The sequence below is a fragment of the Tasmannia lanceolata genome, unplaced genomic scaffold, assembly GCF_043159265.1.
Source record: "Tasmannia lanceolata isolate RefF3 unplaced genomic scaffold, GAP_Taslan_0.1 ptg000019l, whole genome shotgun sequence".
In the NCBI taxonomy this organism is placed as follows: Eukaryota; Viridiplantae; Streptophyta; class Magnoliopsida; order Canellales; family Winteraceae; genus Tasmannia; species Tasmannia lanceolata.
In genome coordinates this window covers 904064-920483 of record NW_027518696.1, presented here as the reverse complement: position 1 = coordinate 920483, position 16420 = coordinate 904064, and the positions used below count along the sequence as shown (strand labels likewise).

The following is a 16420-nucleotide window of genomic DNA, read 5'->3' as shown; positions in this document are numbered from 1 at the left end:
CTTTTTAATAATATTATTTTATCTTAAAGACTCCCTCTCTTTTTTGACCGTCAAAACTTACCTTCAATTTCCCCTATTTTAAAATATTCCTACCTTACGAATATTCCACCACACGCCTTTCTCCCTGTCCCAGACCGGGCCTCACCTCTTTATTGTATCCAACTTAATGAACAGGTGAGGAATAAAACTACGTAAATACCCCTATCCTTTTAATTTATTGACTGGCATAGCCTTGTATTACGACAAAAGTAGTTACCTCGCGCGTGCCGAGCACGTGATGGGAGGGATAAGACGGGAATTGTGATTTTGTATCAATAGCACGCCAACGGGGCGAGCCCTGTAAAAATGTGGAAATGATATATCGCCCTCCTTTCTTTCCTACGTCACCCCCTTGTGGTGTAAACAGTGTGTTTATAAATAGACTGGAGGAGGTGGCCCAGGGAAGAAAAGCGCCAGATATATCACTTCCCAAAAAATGAGATGTAAAACGGTGGGGCATGGGTTTGGGTGAAAATGGTGGAGCCCAAAATCATCTTTTATAATCAGGACATGAAATGGTCTAACCTAATCATTTGCTAGAGTTAATTTGTATGGTCCATTGACACCATGATTCTAAAGTATCAAGACAAATTGGTATAACCATAGCCCAGAGGAAAGCTAGGGTATTGAATGGGATTAGAAACCCCAATAGTTCCAGATGATTGATGCTAAGGCCATGTTCGACAGCCATGAAAGCATTTTCCATGGAATATTTGTTTATCAAGTGGTGGGAGAGGCGCATGAAGGGTGGAAGAGCGAGAGAATTAAGTGGGCATGAATAAAAAGAGGATGGGAAGCGGCTGACAATCAGGAAAAAAAAGCTCTACTCAAAATATAAATTTTGCTTTCCTTAATTTTCAGCCACTTCGCATTTCCCTCTCGATTCTCTCCCTCCCCCACTTTTCCAGCTCCCCTCTCGACACTTGTTAATCTAATATTCTATGAATAAAAACCGTGGTTGCCAAACATGGCTCAAGCGTTGTGCATATCAACCTGTGAAGTGTTGTTGGCGTAAGGAATTTAACCGGATAGAACTCACACCTAAAAGCTAGCCGTTAGAGAGAGTGTGCCCATTCCCTTATAACCCATCCACATCCACCAGTTTTTACCGATGTGGGACTATTTGCTTTTGTGTGGAACCCCAACAATTTTCCGGGAAGGTATCAGGAAGTAATTGAAATGTAATAATACTGAATCACACTGAACAAAATGTTCTCTATTTGCTTTTGTTGTTTATTATTTTGAGGCTTTATAATAAGGGAATCAGCTGCTGATCGCGATTCATCAGTCGCAATTCTCCCACTCTCCGCAACTGTCGATTCAGATCTTACTCATAGGGGCAGGGGCACTGCACTCCAATCTCTGCCTCGGTTGGTGCACCTATGGCTCTTAAGGTTGTTGAGGGCCAAGAAAGCCGAGGACATCCTTTTTGACTTTCTTTCGTTTGTTTTCAAAATCGGGAATACATTGCATTCAAGGCAGTTAGTTGATTGAAGTTTTTTCAAAACCAAAATCATTGATATCCCATATTGCTGCTCTTTCATTCGCAAAGAAATTTTGGATTCAAGAAAGGGACCTAATATTAAATGAGTTTTTATATGGTTTAAGCCCCTATAGTCCCGTATTTTTCAAAAAGTACTGTACGGACCACACTATAGGATGATCCAAACCGTCCATGTGATATTTTTCAAAAAGTACTGTACGGACCACACTATAGGATGATCCAAACCGTCCATGTGATGGGCCACAACGTAAATAGGTTGTGGTCAAAATTCCATTTCTATAGGATGATCCCCCCCCCCCACCCCACCCTTCGATCGATAGAGGAACTGCATATTACGGATTGGAGGGCTAGATTGATATGATTTTTGGGGACCAACCTATTTGCGTTTTTTCCTTCGCATGGATGGTTTGGATCATCCTACAGTACTTTTTGAAAAATAAGGGACTATAAGGCTTACACCATATAAAAACTCATATTAAATATCTCCTCCTCCCTATTCCTTCATCAAAGTCCAGTGCTTATGGCGCAAATCAGTAGGCCTTGTAGTTACAAAATTTTATCTTGGGACTGTAGGCTGATTCAGTCAAATCCGATGAGAATTTATGTGATCATTTTTCTACGATTTTCTTTTTCAATGTCAACAAATTTTGGTAAAAGGTCAATGTATATTGAAAATAAGTGTTCAAAGAAAAAAGAGTTTTGAATTAGGCAACGTGTATAGAGCACATAATCTTTGCAAGGAGCATATGCACATGGGATTGATAGATATGCATACCGGTTTTGGATAGTAAGAGTTTGCATAATGTTCAAACGTTTATATTGTAATTAGGGATTTGCTAGGAACCATTGCAGAAGGCATTTTGCGGAAGGGCTGTTGCATGAGAGATCAGCCACCTCAGATGAAAGGTCAAACTGCAGGTGATTAAAAAGCAATCACCCTTTTGCATTAGTGCAGAGGGAGGCATTTGGGTTTTACCAGATGGGTTGAAGATGATAACCAGATATGTGGATATTTGAGAATCTGTAGAATAGACTCATATTTTTTTGAATTCCTTGAGATTTATGTCATGTCAATCAGGATGCATTTCCAAGAAACAAGACAGAATATGATGGGATTGAGCCTCTAGCTCAATGGTCAAGGTTTTGTTCTTCAACCTAGAGGTTGGGGACTCAATCCCAGCTTACCCACCCAAAAAAAAAAGACAGAATATAATACCAGTTCAAAAAAGAAGAGATACCATCCAAATGTTTCCCAGCACTGACAAGTATCAAAAATCTCAGAGACACTTAGTGCCAAAATTGGTCCTTACGTGCGAATATTTTAATTGATCTTATTTACAAATAGCATATTAAGGCCTCTTTAGAAGACATTAACCATGTCATTTCTAAAATTATTACGACCACCTGTTTGCAAATAATCATATTTCATTCCAAAACCATCTGCGCAGGAAATTATATGCAGATAATTTTTCGAGGTATCCAAAGGAATCCTTTTAACCGACGAACATGTTAGCAAAGTTATACAGATGAATAAGAGCATAAAGAAAAAATACATAAAGATAAAGAACAAAGAATCATAACACACACCCATTTATTGAGTAAAAGGAGAGCTTAATTGAAGCTTAACCTTCCCAATTCATTCACAAATATCATACCAAATCCATCCATTCATCCATTGAAACATTGTGCAGAGTGGTCCATTTAGACATACATGCATAATAATTACAAGTGCAGATACATATATAGATACCTAAATTGCAGAAGCAAATTTGTATTCACCAGCCAGATAAATGTCACACATGGATTTATACCATCAAGAGCACTAATGTAAAGAGGCAAGTACCTCCAACAGTGAAGCAGCAAACTGCATTTGGGTCTCCTCATCTATAGTCAAGAAGAGGGGAACATGTACAAAGAGAGATTTGATGCCATGTTGCTCCGCAAATCGGAGAGAATGGTAGTAGACATAATTGCATACAAACCGGCCAGCATCATCGGAAGACATCACCTCATAGCCCATCTTTGCCAAGGCCTTTGTAATCTCATTGACGGGAAGAGAAGTCTGGATGGAGTTAATAAGAAATTCCTTCAGAAAGCAAGCAAATAAAATGATAAAAAAACCAAAGATACAAACTCCTATTCTTACGGAAGACACAAACTCAAATTTTTTATAACTCGGATCCTTTATGAAATACACTAAAACTTTGGAAGATTTAAAGCACGAACATAAGCACTGCTTGATAAAACTTTTGCAAACATACTGAGATATACTTGAAAAATATATTATAATCAGGGGGTGTTCTTTTGTTTCGGCCTAAGAATTCCCAAGTCATATTATGCACCTTTAGTGCCCAATTATATTTAGTTATATACTGCCATTGCGAATGAAACTTGCCTTTTAAGATAGAAAAACACTTATACCCACATAATGTCATCATCAAGGAAACAAACTCTATGCATTAAAAAAACGCAGAGAGTAAAAAAAGAAATAAAGTAAAAACCAACCACAAGGCTTGAGCCTATAAGCTGGAAGGTGTGTTGTATTGCAACCACAAGGTTGTGGCTTCAAACCCAGCTAATCTACAAAAAGAGGACAAGAAAAGAAGCTAAAGGCCATCTTTGAGGAGAAGGTACAGGCATACCCATTCTTTATATGGTGGGGCATATCCAAATTTGTCAAAATTCTGACCCCAAATTCAAGGGGAAAATGTGTTATCATCAGATGTGGTGATATTTTATTTCAATCATATTTTATTCATGGAGATCACAAAGGATGTTTAAGATAAGACAGGTAGAAATTATTCCCTATGGAAGAATATTGCTTGTATATATAAGCTTCGGCATGAGATTTCAACTCTTTGTCAACGGGAGAAGAGGCTTGTCTGATATTATTCTTCTCCAAGATAGCCCAAAGAGTGGCTGCTAAACAAAGGAGCCACAAAGCCCTCCCTCTATTTTATGGAATGCGAAGAACCCCAAGACTCAATCACCATGTCAATTGATCTTAGAAACACTCACGAAACCCCAAACAGCTCAAGGACAAAACTCCACACATGAGAGGCTACATTAAAGTAAATAAGCATATGATCTACTGAATAGAAGCGACAATGCGGCGTGGTGTGGGATGGGGGTTCGTTTCTTCCACAATCTAGCCAACGGGCGATCCACCTCGCCCCCCAAATATACCCTCAATATAAAGAGCTGGCTGAGAAAACCCCACGGGATCCCACCTCCACATCCGCACGTCCACACCCTACGATCGTAAAAAAGAACTCTTTAGGGTGTCAAAGAAATGACCCGCTGGTCAATCACCCAGTAAAAAAATGGCAATGGACCTAGATGGCCCAAGTCACAATACCACCCTGGAAGATAGAACAATCAACCACACTCGCATCAGGCTCAATCACCATCCAAAAAGGATGGGGACACAACCTCTTAAGGGGCTGCTCATCACATTAGATATCGTGCTAGAACCGAACTCGGGTCCCCACCCTGTAAAAAAAATGGCAATGGACCTAGATGGCCCAAGTCACAATACCACCCTGGAAGATATAACAATCAACCACACTCGCATCAGGCTCAATCACCATCCAAAAAGGATGGGGACACAACCTCTTAAGGGGCTGCTCATCACACTAGATATCGTGCTAGAACCGAACTCGGGTCCCCACCTGGCACAAAGAAATCAGATGATACAAAGAATCAATTGGGGCCCACCCATCCCACAACTCCCCATATTTAGCCACATGACTTCTCTCCACAGGCCTTCCTTTTCCTCTCTGAACCTCCATAACCACCTGGCAAGCAATGCACTATTCACCTCCCTGAGACAGCAGATACCCAAACCACTCTCTTAGATCTGCACACCTTCACCCAATAACCAAGTGGTACTGCCTCTTGACGTAGGACAGCTAACTGTTTACAATTGCTCTCTAGGTTTAGGCTCATATCTGGTCGAGTGAGTTAGGGGAATAAGCAGGGATAAAGGAAATAGGTTTGGGTAAACTGTGGTATGGGAACTTAGGGGTCGTTAGGAATGTTTTTCACATGTAATAGACTCTTGTTACGACTGTTTTTCATAGGTAATAGGCTCACAGGTCTGGACTGATCTGTAGCACTTGAATAAATTAAGGGTAGGTCTGGATGATAATTCTGAATGAGGTAGGAGCTAATAAGGCACTAAGAACAGATGTCAAAGTGGAGTTGCAGGATGTAAAACAGGGCATTTGGATTAATTGGCTTTACGCACAGACAAGATTTGGTTAACTTTCAGTCCTGTAACAGGTTTAGGTAACGATTCTGGACATGTTCTTGAATCTGTACTGACTCAAGATAGCAAGGAAAAGGAGCTAGAGTTTAAAGCAGGGTTTCCAATGATGTAGCAGGTTGCTAAAGGGTAATTTGGGGATCTGATCCTGGATCTGAGGAAATCACAGATGTGACTCTGGGTTTAAAGGTGTCCGGCAGGTTAAGTTAGTGAGGACACAGGGCAAGGAAACGTAAGGAAAAGTGGCAACAATGGAGGAAAGCAAAAAACTGGTCTGCAGTAGAAGCTTTGGATTGCAAGCGATAAAGGGAAGGGGATAGATTGACTGGTGGGTGATCTAGGAGGAGTTCTTGAATAGTTCGTGCGTGGGGATTAGGTCTAGGGTTAATCATTTATGGGGAAGGTGATTGGTAGCTACGTATAGGAATTACTGATTATGGTTTATGGGCTGTGAGTACAGAGGCATATGGAAAGTTGGTTGATGAGTTGTGGCTTCATGGAGAAGCTTCGAAAGTAAAGAAGATGGAGAGAAAAAATAAAGATGATGGAGAGAAGAAAGGCAGAAGAGAAAAGTACGCAAAGAAAGTAAAGGGAGGGGTGCCTCCTCTAGCTGCTTAAACAAAAATAAAAACTAATTTGAACTCCTGATAAAATTTAACTTCTAAAACTCAAATAACAGTAACAATTAGGACTTTTTATGTGATCCGTGCTCCTCACTAAATTTCCAACGAAAATAGGTAGGTGGGCCCATGTGCACTTCAGTGGCTTAAGTGAAAAAAGCACATAGGCCAGTTTTTATAATGACACCTAAGGTAATTTTGATGCCCAATTTGATAATGGCACCTCTTTTCAACAAAACTCTCCTCGAGCTTCATCTTCATGCCAAACAAGTACAACATTCTTCAAACTCGATCCTCTAACAATATTAGACCTCCTTTGGTAAGTTTTAGCACCTTTTGATTCCTATCACCTCTTATCTTCACTATCATTCCAAAGAAAATTTCTTTGGAGCTACTACAACTTGTTGATGACACTCACAAGACAATGAAAGAGAGACAAGAAATAAATTGAAATAAATCGCAAGCAAGCCAAAGCCAATTTAATCAGAATGATCCTCTCACCGAGAGATATAAGCCCTTTCTTCTAAGTCGTTAGCTTCTTCTTGAACCGCACCATGATTGTATCTCAGAGAGCCTTAAAAAAGATTACCAACGCATAGGGGAAGATCAAGAAAAGAAAAAGGGAGAGAATCGATCCTGTAACGAAGGACGACCTCCAGGAAAATCATCTTTGGCTCCTCCATCCAAACACCAATTACAATTGATCTAGATAGATTAATTTGCTGCCCCGTCACCACCTCATAACATCTGATCATTGCTTTGACAATGTGGACTTGATCCACCGCCCCATCACAAAGGACCAATGTCATTCGCACATTGAAGGTGGGTCATATAATCATACATCACGCACACCCCACCCCTTCTAAATCCTAAATCACACATTGAAAACCTAGGCCACCGGCATTAACAAGAAAGGGGAAAGTGGGGCACCCTGCCTCAGACCGGACATGAGAGCTCCTAAAAAATCCCTTGAGAAAACCATTCACCAGCGCTAAAACCCAAGTTGATGAAAGACAAACTCACATCCAGCCTCTCCATCTAGAGCCAAAACCCATCCTATCCAACAAATAATCTAAAATCTGCCAATCAACCTTGCTGCAAGCTTTCTCCATATCCAGCTTACATAAAAACACCTTCCTCCCACACCTATGGTAAGAAGCAAATGCACTCATGAGCAATCAAGACAACGTCTAAAATATGACACTCCTCGATGAAGGCACTCTGCTGTTTATAGATCACCCTGCCTAGCACCTTCTACGATCTAGAAACTAGAATTTCTGTAATGATCTTGTACACACTCCAACAGGATTAATAGGTCTAAAGTCCCAAAAAGACTCATTCCCTCCATAATCAATGAGATAAAAGGACACTTATATTTCTGTGCAGAGAGGCCCAACTGAAAAAATCAAGGAACACCACCATCAAGTCTTCCTTGACGAATCTCCAACACTCTGGAAGAAAACCAACAATAACCCATCAGGTCCAAGGCATTATCCATGCTCAAAGAAAAGATACGAGCTCTCATCCATTACAAGGAAAAAGGACTCCAACCCATCAACGCTCCCCTGCTCCAGCCTACTAAAAGCAAGGTTGTCCTCTCTACGATGGAAAATAGCATCTGCTAAGTTCAAGTACTAGTAAAAATTATTTTTCTGTGTTGTAAGGGGGACACCCTCAGTCTTCTTTTAATATTATTGCTACCATTCAAAAAAAAAAGTACTAGTAAAAATTAGAGAACGACTTGAAAAGACGACAGGATCCTTGCAACTGACCCCTTCCATCACCATAGCAGATGAATTTATTATCTACACTTGCTATAGAACTAATCGAGACACCTATAGGAGTTGAGCCTTTATCTCTTTTGGACAAGGCTTTGTGCCCCAACCTTGAGTTGTTGGTCCAATCCCATCTTACCTAAAAAAGAACAGACCTGTGATGAGCAACTCTTTTCACATAATAAAACAGTCCAAGAATTCAAACAACAAAATGTGTTACTAGAAGAAACACATTATCCATAAGCCACAAACGATTAAGAGAAAGAAATGAAGCAATTTTCCTGGAAAAATGCACATTGAAGATATGCACTGCACATTCCTAATCACACATAGGGTAATCATCCGTGTCATTTCTGGTTGTGCACAGAGGATATTGAGAGATTAGAGATCCAACCAACAATGTTGCACATCACATACCCATGGCCATGTGGTGTTTCCCAAGGACTGCTTGTGAAAACCACGACCTCCATATTGTGCATTTTCAGACTCCAAGGACTTAAAAATGGCATGGTCAATCCATCCCTGCACAGTTACATAGAGCTAGGATCGAGCAAGGATGCTTCACTGCTTGCTTGGGAACAAGTAAATGCTGAAAATGGCAGCAATTAGGCCTGTTAGATGACAGATTTTGCCAGACTGTTGATATTGAGATACGTGAGGCAGCACAACCTTAAAGTGAATGCACCATAAGGACAAATGCATCATAATGATGACTTTCGGAATGCTCTATCACCTTTTGAGTGATACTTTTGCTCAGAATTTTTTAAAAAGTTATAATAATGTCGAACCCGTAAGGGGTCCAGCAACAAAATAACACTAACGAGCAAATTTTTGTACGAGGAAACAATTTATAACCTCACCATAATATTAAGTTGAGAAACTAGTCAGAAAGTAAAAATAGCATAATAAGAATAAATTAACTAGTCAGAAAGTAAAAGTAGCATAATAAGAATAAATCATGAACGGCAGGTCGGCAGCTTACCTCTCGTGTTCGTGAAATGTTTCCATCTGAACGAATAATGGGGACTTTCTGCAAATAAAACATACAAGGAAGCTTTAATTGAATTGCAAAAAAATCGGGAGATTTGAATCAATGAGAAATAATGAAAACTGCTCTAAAACATCCTAAGAGACTATCTAGAGGAATTATATGGTGCCCGTGCCTATTTTTTATTGCAAAAATGCTGGCAGCAATGTACTAGTCGAGTAGGGCACACAATGGATGGGTCATAGACCAAAATCTCCTATGTCAGACAATCTTGACCCTCCCATTTGTGGAGATTTTTTAGCTTTTGTTTTTAAATTTCTGAACCATCCATTTTACCTCTATAATATGAATGGTTAGGATCATTGAATGGAGAAGATTTTTGGAGCATGGCTTAACTATAGTATGGACAAAGAAATGAATGGGTTGGGTGATTGAAAAAGTGGCCATAATACCCACCCTTAATTATCTTCAGAAAATAGTGTCAGAGACCATATATTATTAATTTTATATCTAACCTGAGGCTTCCAGCCCAGCTCATCAGGACAGCGAAATGTAGCTTCATTAACTGCCTGCTGCTCAACTGCAAACCTCGTTGCTCCACTATTAACACCAAAGTGAAGCTGCAGAACTGCCCGTTAGAAGGGGTACACAAAAATGCAACCATACCTACTATCTAGTGACGATGAGATAGACCCGAAAAATGACAGACAGAGAAAGAGAATGAACTTAATAATGAGAGATGATAATAAGTAATTTTTTCAAGATTTTCAAGGAGAGTCTATCATATATGTTGAGATTAGAATGTGTTTTTAGTGAGTTTTTGGGATTAGAATGTGTTTTTAGTGGTTTATTTTATATCTAGTGATTAGTTTAAGGGTTATAATATGATTTGTGATATGGTGTCATTATTATAAAAAAAAATTTCAGACCCTTTATCTATGTAAACATTGTAAAGATACAAATTTTGTGGATTGATAGTTTAGACTTTAGACTCCCAACCCGACGAACTCCTTCGTCCCTTCATCTTTCTTTTTCCTTTTCGCTCTCCATTTATCATCCGACCTTCAAAAGAGGTTTGTGGGTATTTGATGTTACATCCTTTGAGAATACTCTAGATTTTGCAGAAGCTTCTAACCTTATAAATTAGTTTCCTCGTGATTCTCAAGAAGTTTTTCCTCGTGATTCTCAAGAAGTAACATGTCCATTTTTTCATGTTCCTCTTCCAATGGCTACACCCTTGTCTTCTTATTCATTACCTTGTGAACATGGTTTTAAATTTCCACCGGAAATGACATGAAACGACTAAACATTTCCGTTTTCATTCCCACCAAAACGTATACTGAACTGAAATGCATACTGAAACCAAAATCGTAAGTGTATTAGTGATATACTATACCAGTATGTGTTGTATAATTATATTTATATGAATTGTGTGTGAAATATAGTGTATGTAATTTGTATAAATATTCACATGAAACTTGGTATGCACTGAATTACCAGACATGCATGACAGTGCATGTCACTGAGTGTTTCATGTTATTAAATCATTATGATTGGTATTTTTGCTTATGTGATAGTTTTTTAGTATGTATGTGTGCTTATTCTAAATAGTTTTTGAGTGTGTATGCATGCTTATTCTAATCATTCAAAAAAAGAGTGTGCCTATTATAGCACTTCCTGAAGTTTCAACTTAAGTGTCCATCATTTGCATATATTTCCTTACGTTTCCATGATTTTACTGAAATTCTACAGAAATTTTAACGACATGTTTGCATTTTCATCACAACCGAAACACATACCAAAATCAAAGCCTACAAACTTTCTTGTGAAGTTGTTTCCTCTATTAGGTCGAATGTAACCCAGAAGCAGCCCCTACAAGTTTACACGAGAAAGAGAGTGAAGGAGGTATCAAATGTCATTAATCAACAAGCTAATTAGTCAAATTTTGTGTCTGTCGATCTTAGTTCTACTCATAGTTGCGTTCTTGGTTGCGTCTGCGCCGAGTCAACTAGGAATATCTTCGGCTGCGTTCTGTGTCGCATCCGCATTTTTAAACACTGATTCTATTTCCAACAATTATCCTCCAATTGCTATTCACAAAGGTAAACAAGCTTCTATTCAGCATCCTATTACTCAAAATGTTTTGACAACTTATCTATTTTATATAAGCATTTTGCATTACCTCTTTCTTCTATGTCTTTGCCGAAGTCATGTCACAAAGTCCTTTCTCGTGATGGATTGAAAAGAGCTATGGATGAGGAGATGATTGTTCTCCTATGAAACAATATGTGAGGGCTTACTAATTTACCAGTTGGAAAACGTGTAGTAAGTTGGAGATGTGTCTATGCGGTCAAGTATCTCCTTGATGGTAAAGTTGATAGGCTAAAAGCTAATGTAGTTGTAAAAGATTCACGCAAACCTTTGGCATTAACTATCATTGATCTTTTGCTCATGTTTCTAAACATAATTCAGCTCATGTAGTTATATATTACAGCCAATATGGATTGACCATTGTGGCAACTTGATGTTAAAAATACTTTCCTCGATGCAGACCTATAGGAGGGAGTGTAAATAGAGAAACCACTTAGTTTGTTGCTCATGGGGAGTCGAATAAGGTTTGTAGGTGAAGAAAGCAATTTATGGTTTAAAGCAATCTGTCGCGCATGGTTAGAGAAGTTCAACAATGTGGTCATTAAATTTGGGTTTTGCAGAACCATTTGGATCACTCTATGCTTATTCTTGATGTCTTGGATGTGAATGTTCACAACAATTCTTATTAAAGGCAATGATTGGAAATAAATTGACGGCAGCACTTCCTGACAAAAGGCTTGAACCAGCTATGGGATTTTCTTGGGATGAGGTAACTAGATCTGAGTGTGATAATAGTCTATCACAAAGGAAGTAAGATAAGGGTTTAATACAACTCAACTCAACTAAGCCTTTGTCCCAAACTAGTTGGGGTCGGCTATGATATGGGTTTAATGAAAGACACAATTTTGTTGGGAACGAAACCAGTTGATATTCCGTGGATCCAAACAGTAAGTTGTTATAGGATCAATGAGGGTTCTTCGATGATCCAGACATATACATATGACTTGTTGGGAAGCTTATTTAATTGACTATCACTCATCTAGACATTGTTTTTGCAGTTAGCAAGATAAGTTAGTTCATGCACTTACCCATAGTTCACACTTTTTTCCTTTTTGAGTTGGCACCCATTGTTCACAATAGGCAAGCAATTAGGCGCATCTTATAATATTTGAAAGGTACTCAAAGCAAAGTGATTTTTTTAAGCCAACAGTAACTTGAATATCTAGAAGGTCCACTACTAGATATTGCAGCTTTATTGGAGGAAACTTGGCAACTTGGAAAAGTAAAAAAGCACAGTGTTGTTACTAGATCAGATGTACAAGTTGAGTACAAGGCAGTGGCTCGTACCACTTGTGAGTTGATGAGGCTGAAAACTCTTATATTCAAGGTGGTTTAAGGTTGATGAAAAATGAAGATCTATAGTGACAACCATGCGGCATACTACGTAGAGAACAAGGGATTGAGGCTCTAGCTCAATGGTTAAGGCATTCTTCTTCAGCCAAGAGGTCTCCTTTTCTTTTACACTAACAATTTAACATCACCGATCCAAAATATTCAGTAAATGGGAGTGCATATAATCTGTCTAAAGTAATTCAAATCAAGGAAACCAATGATACCAAGGGCTTTAGAGAACATATATTATAGGCCAAAGCCAAAACAACTTGCATCCTGCTGCAGGATTTTCGGGTTTAAGTGTAGGCCCACTAATGTCACCTTTCAATATATTGATGACATGCTTATGTGTGCCACCCAAAATAGAATTGCATTCTCTTAATGAATTAACTTCAAATCGTAAGTACAGGGTGGACTGGACTATAGAATTCCTGCATGAATTAGCTGCCTTTGATTTGTCATGCACATGCTGTCTGCTCAATATGTGTGTTTCTGAGACTGAACACTATGGAATAAGTGAGAAACAGCATCAGCGCCATATGTATCTTTTTCGAGATTGGTTAAAAATTGCACCTTTTGTCTTTATGGTTGATCCCTGGCTCCGAGACAGCCACATTTTAGAGAATTCTAAAAAATGCCCTTCTAAGTAAGCTAGAGATCTACAAGGGATTGGTTTGATAGAATCCACCATGAGTATTTTTTCATAATCTTACTATTTTATTCAATAAAATAAGAGTTAGAAAGTCAGGTTGTTCTTTGTTACGGATTCATGTGACTATTTAATGGAAATGGGCAGGTTAGCGTAGTGATTGGGAAATGAACGGCAAATTACAGCAGCAATTATGAAGTTTCCCAATAGTTGAAGATATGGTTTCACTTCAAAAACTGCCCAAGAGTCATGAGAGTCATGAGATGGTTCCTGAAATAGCAGTTATAAGAACTTATACAGTAGAGTTTCATATTGTTGAAAAAAGATTAGGGTCCGATCTAGGGAAGAACCAAATTTTACAATATGAGATGCTACTAGAAATTTCAAGTGGACAAAAGTCACCTATACATCGAATGCAACATTCAATCAATTTTTAGATTATAATTGAAGCACAATTAAACATTTCAAGTTCTTTACTGTTCGACTGAAAAGCTTCTAACACATTCATCTTGCAAGTTTGTCTCGACAGCTCCTAGAAAGTGTAAACCATCAAAACCATACTAATTTATCCAAAGAGTAAAAAGGGAGAAAGAGGAACAACTGACCCAAATAATCCGTCCTGAATTCGAAGATTCAGAAGTAGACGATTCCAAGATATGATAAAGTGGAGCAAGTGCACCATGTCCAGCGGTCTCAAGAACATTGCACTTCCCAAGAATAAGGCCTTTTGGCAGTCCCTTTTCCTGCATGAATCCTTTTAGATTACTGACAATTGTCTCAGTTGGATTCTCTGCAACTCCATGGAATTTCTTAAATCCAGTCACGTGAACCGTCACTACCGAAGGCCCTTCGGACCCCATTTGCAGATAATCAGAGGAATAAATAACCAAAGGTTGCAGTGTCGTTATAGTAATTGATATCCGTGTAATTAATATCCCATTACCTGCCTTCAAAAAATGGGAAAAAGAAAAACACAGTTTTGATTTAGATAAGTCAATCAAAAAATAAATGTATAAGAGATATAATCAAAGAGTGGAAGTTGTGATTTCTAAAAAAAAATAAAAATTGCACTCCCTCAATGTTTAAGAATAACCCTCTTGAACCAGTAATCCAGAAAGTCTAACATTCTACTTATTCTCTACACAAGATGAATGTAAACAATCAAATACCAAACTAACTATCCAAAAGGTCATAACAAATGGAACCCACTTTATCTAACTCAAACAAAACCGAATGATATGATTAAATCTGCCAATACAGAGGAGAATCAGACCCGAAGAACCCAACTTCTATAAGAAGAAATAAAACTTGTAAAATCGTATTGACACCCTGATGATCAAAATCAAACCCCTCTAGTCCGAAATTGAGAACAGGTAGGAAAAAAAAATAATTAAAAACCCAGTTTGAATCAAAGAAACTAAATCATTATGAACAGATTAAACTGCTCAAATGCTCACAAAAGTTCAGAACTTGAACTGAAAAAACAAACAGGATCAAATTGGTTGAAAACAAACTAAAAATGAAACCCCAATTACAATAAAAGGAAATAAAAAATGAACGCCCAACTAAACAACTCAAAATCACAAATTCCACCCAAAAAAAAAAAAAAACCCTTCAGTTCAAGAAAAAAGAAAAAGAAACTAACGATGCAAACTGGATAAGAAAAAGGGCACAAAAAAAAAAAGCCCATGTAAATTCTTATTCTTACCCTTTCTCGCAAGAAAATTCTCAACAGTTGGTTTAACTATGGGACGCTGAGAAAGAATGGTTTGTTCTCCAAACCAATAATAAAAAAAAGAGAAAGAAAGAAAAAGAGATGTGCGGCGGTGGTGGGTCTTTTTCAATGAGCTTAAGATTTGTGGAGAGAGAGAGGAATCTGCATACAGTCTTTTTAAATTTGGGTCATTTGATTACGATGATGATGATTCTTTTTTGTTGTCGCTCATCATTGATATGGCTTCGAGTCATTTGATCTATTTCCGATCAGATGCGCAGGATAACAATCCGCGCACCCTTGGAAAACAATTTTATATTTAGTCTTAGTGGGTGGAAATATCATTTTACACCTGTATTACATTACTCAATTATGCAGGCATCTATCGCTTTCAAGAATTATAATCTATCTAATCAGCTGGAATTTGTTTGTTTCTGATTTACACTTTTGAAGTGAAGTGATGTACTCAGTCCCTTTTCTTCCCCGGGCCACCCCCTCAAATTTCTTATGAGGCTAGCTAGATGAAGCGAGAAAAGAATCATCTTATTTGAAAGTGGCGAATACTTGGCCTGCTTTAACAGTAGGTGAGAATTATTTCCTTTGAAATTTAACAGCCAGCAAAAGCGTTGGTGGGGCCTACTTATTATTTCCTTAGAATTTACAGAACGCTGGAAAAAAAATTCATATGAAATGAATTTTCCTGTAGATCTCATCTTTTCTTGTGTTATAAGTAGTATATAGAGAATGCGGGTTGCATGAACAAGCCCCCGACTATTAAAAACATTGATACATACATACATATTCTGTACTAAATATGTTGGGATTTGCTAGGGACCATCGCAGAAGGCATTTCGCTACTGGACTGTTGCAAGTGAGAGCAGCCACCTCAGACTAACTAAATAAATAAGACGGAATCTGAGCCTGTGTGGCTGCTCTCACATGCAACAGCCCAGCCACAAAATGCCTTCTGCGATGGCCCTAGCAAATCCAGAATATGATTAATTTATTTAAAACCCTAACTTTTTACAAGTCTCTATATTAGTCTTCGGTTTTATGACAGAAACCTGATCACCATTTCCACAAACCCGTCTCCCCTTGCAGGGCATGTCTGCCAAGTGGCAACCATGAAAATATATTCCATGAAATATTAATAGGGCCAGTGGTAATAGAGGGGTGGAGAGGGAGACTTGAGAACGTGGGAGTGATGGGAGCATAAAAAGACCCTGAAAAACAGCAAAATAATAATAATTTGAGCAAGTGCATTTTTTTCACTGTTCAGGGATTTATCATGCTCTCTCCATGCTTCATCCACTAGTGCCCTCTGTAAGTCTTTCCTCCCCCCCTCCTTCCCAACTCCTCTTTCATGTTTGGGTCAACAAAT

At 38.4% G+C, this 16420-nt stretch overlaps 1 protein-coding gene across 3 annotated transcripts; it reads right to left on the bottom strand.

Annotated features, from left to right (window-relative positions):
• Positions 1 to 3115: 3115 nt before the first annotated feature.
• Positions 3116 to 15324, bottom strand: LOC143852568 (Peptidase C15, pyroglutamyl peptidase I-like protein). Of its 3 annotated transcripts, none has more exons than XM_077362000.1 (5): positions 15034 to 15320; positions 13931 to 14272; positions 9709 to 9813; positions 9188 to 9235; positions 3116 to 3605 (listed from the first exon to the last, which is right to left on the bottom strand). In XM_077362000.1, exons 2-5 carry the CDS (start codon positions 14183 to 14185, stop codon positions 3366 to 3368), a joined length of 648 nt encoding a protein of 215 aa, XP_077218115.1. In that variant the 5' UTR covers positions 14186 to 14272; positions 15034 to 15320; the 3' UTR covers positions 3116 to 3365. The 3 variants fall into 3 exon arrangements, with proteins under 3 accessions (XP_077218115.1, XP_077218116.1, XP_077218117.1); XM_077362001.1 differs by having other exon boundaries at positions 13931 to 14268; XM_077362002.1 differs by lacking the exon at positions 9709 to 9813 and having other exon boundaries at positions 15034 to 15324.
• Positions 15325 to 16420: the final 1096 nt, after the last annotated feature.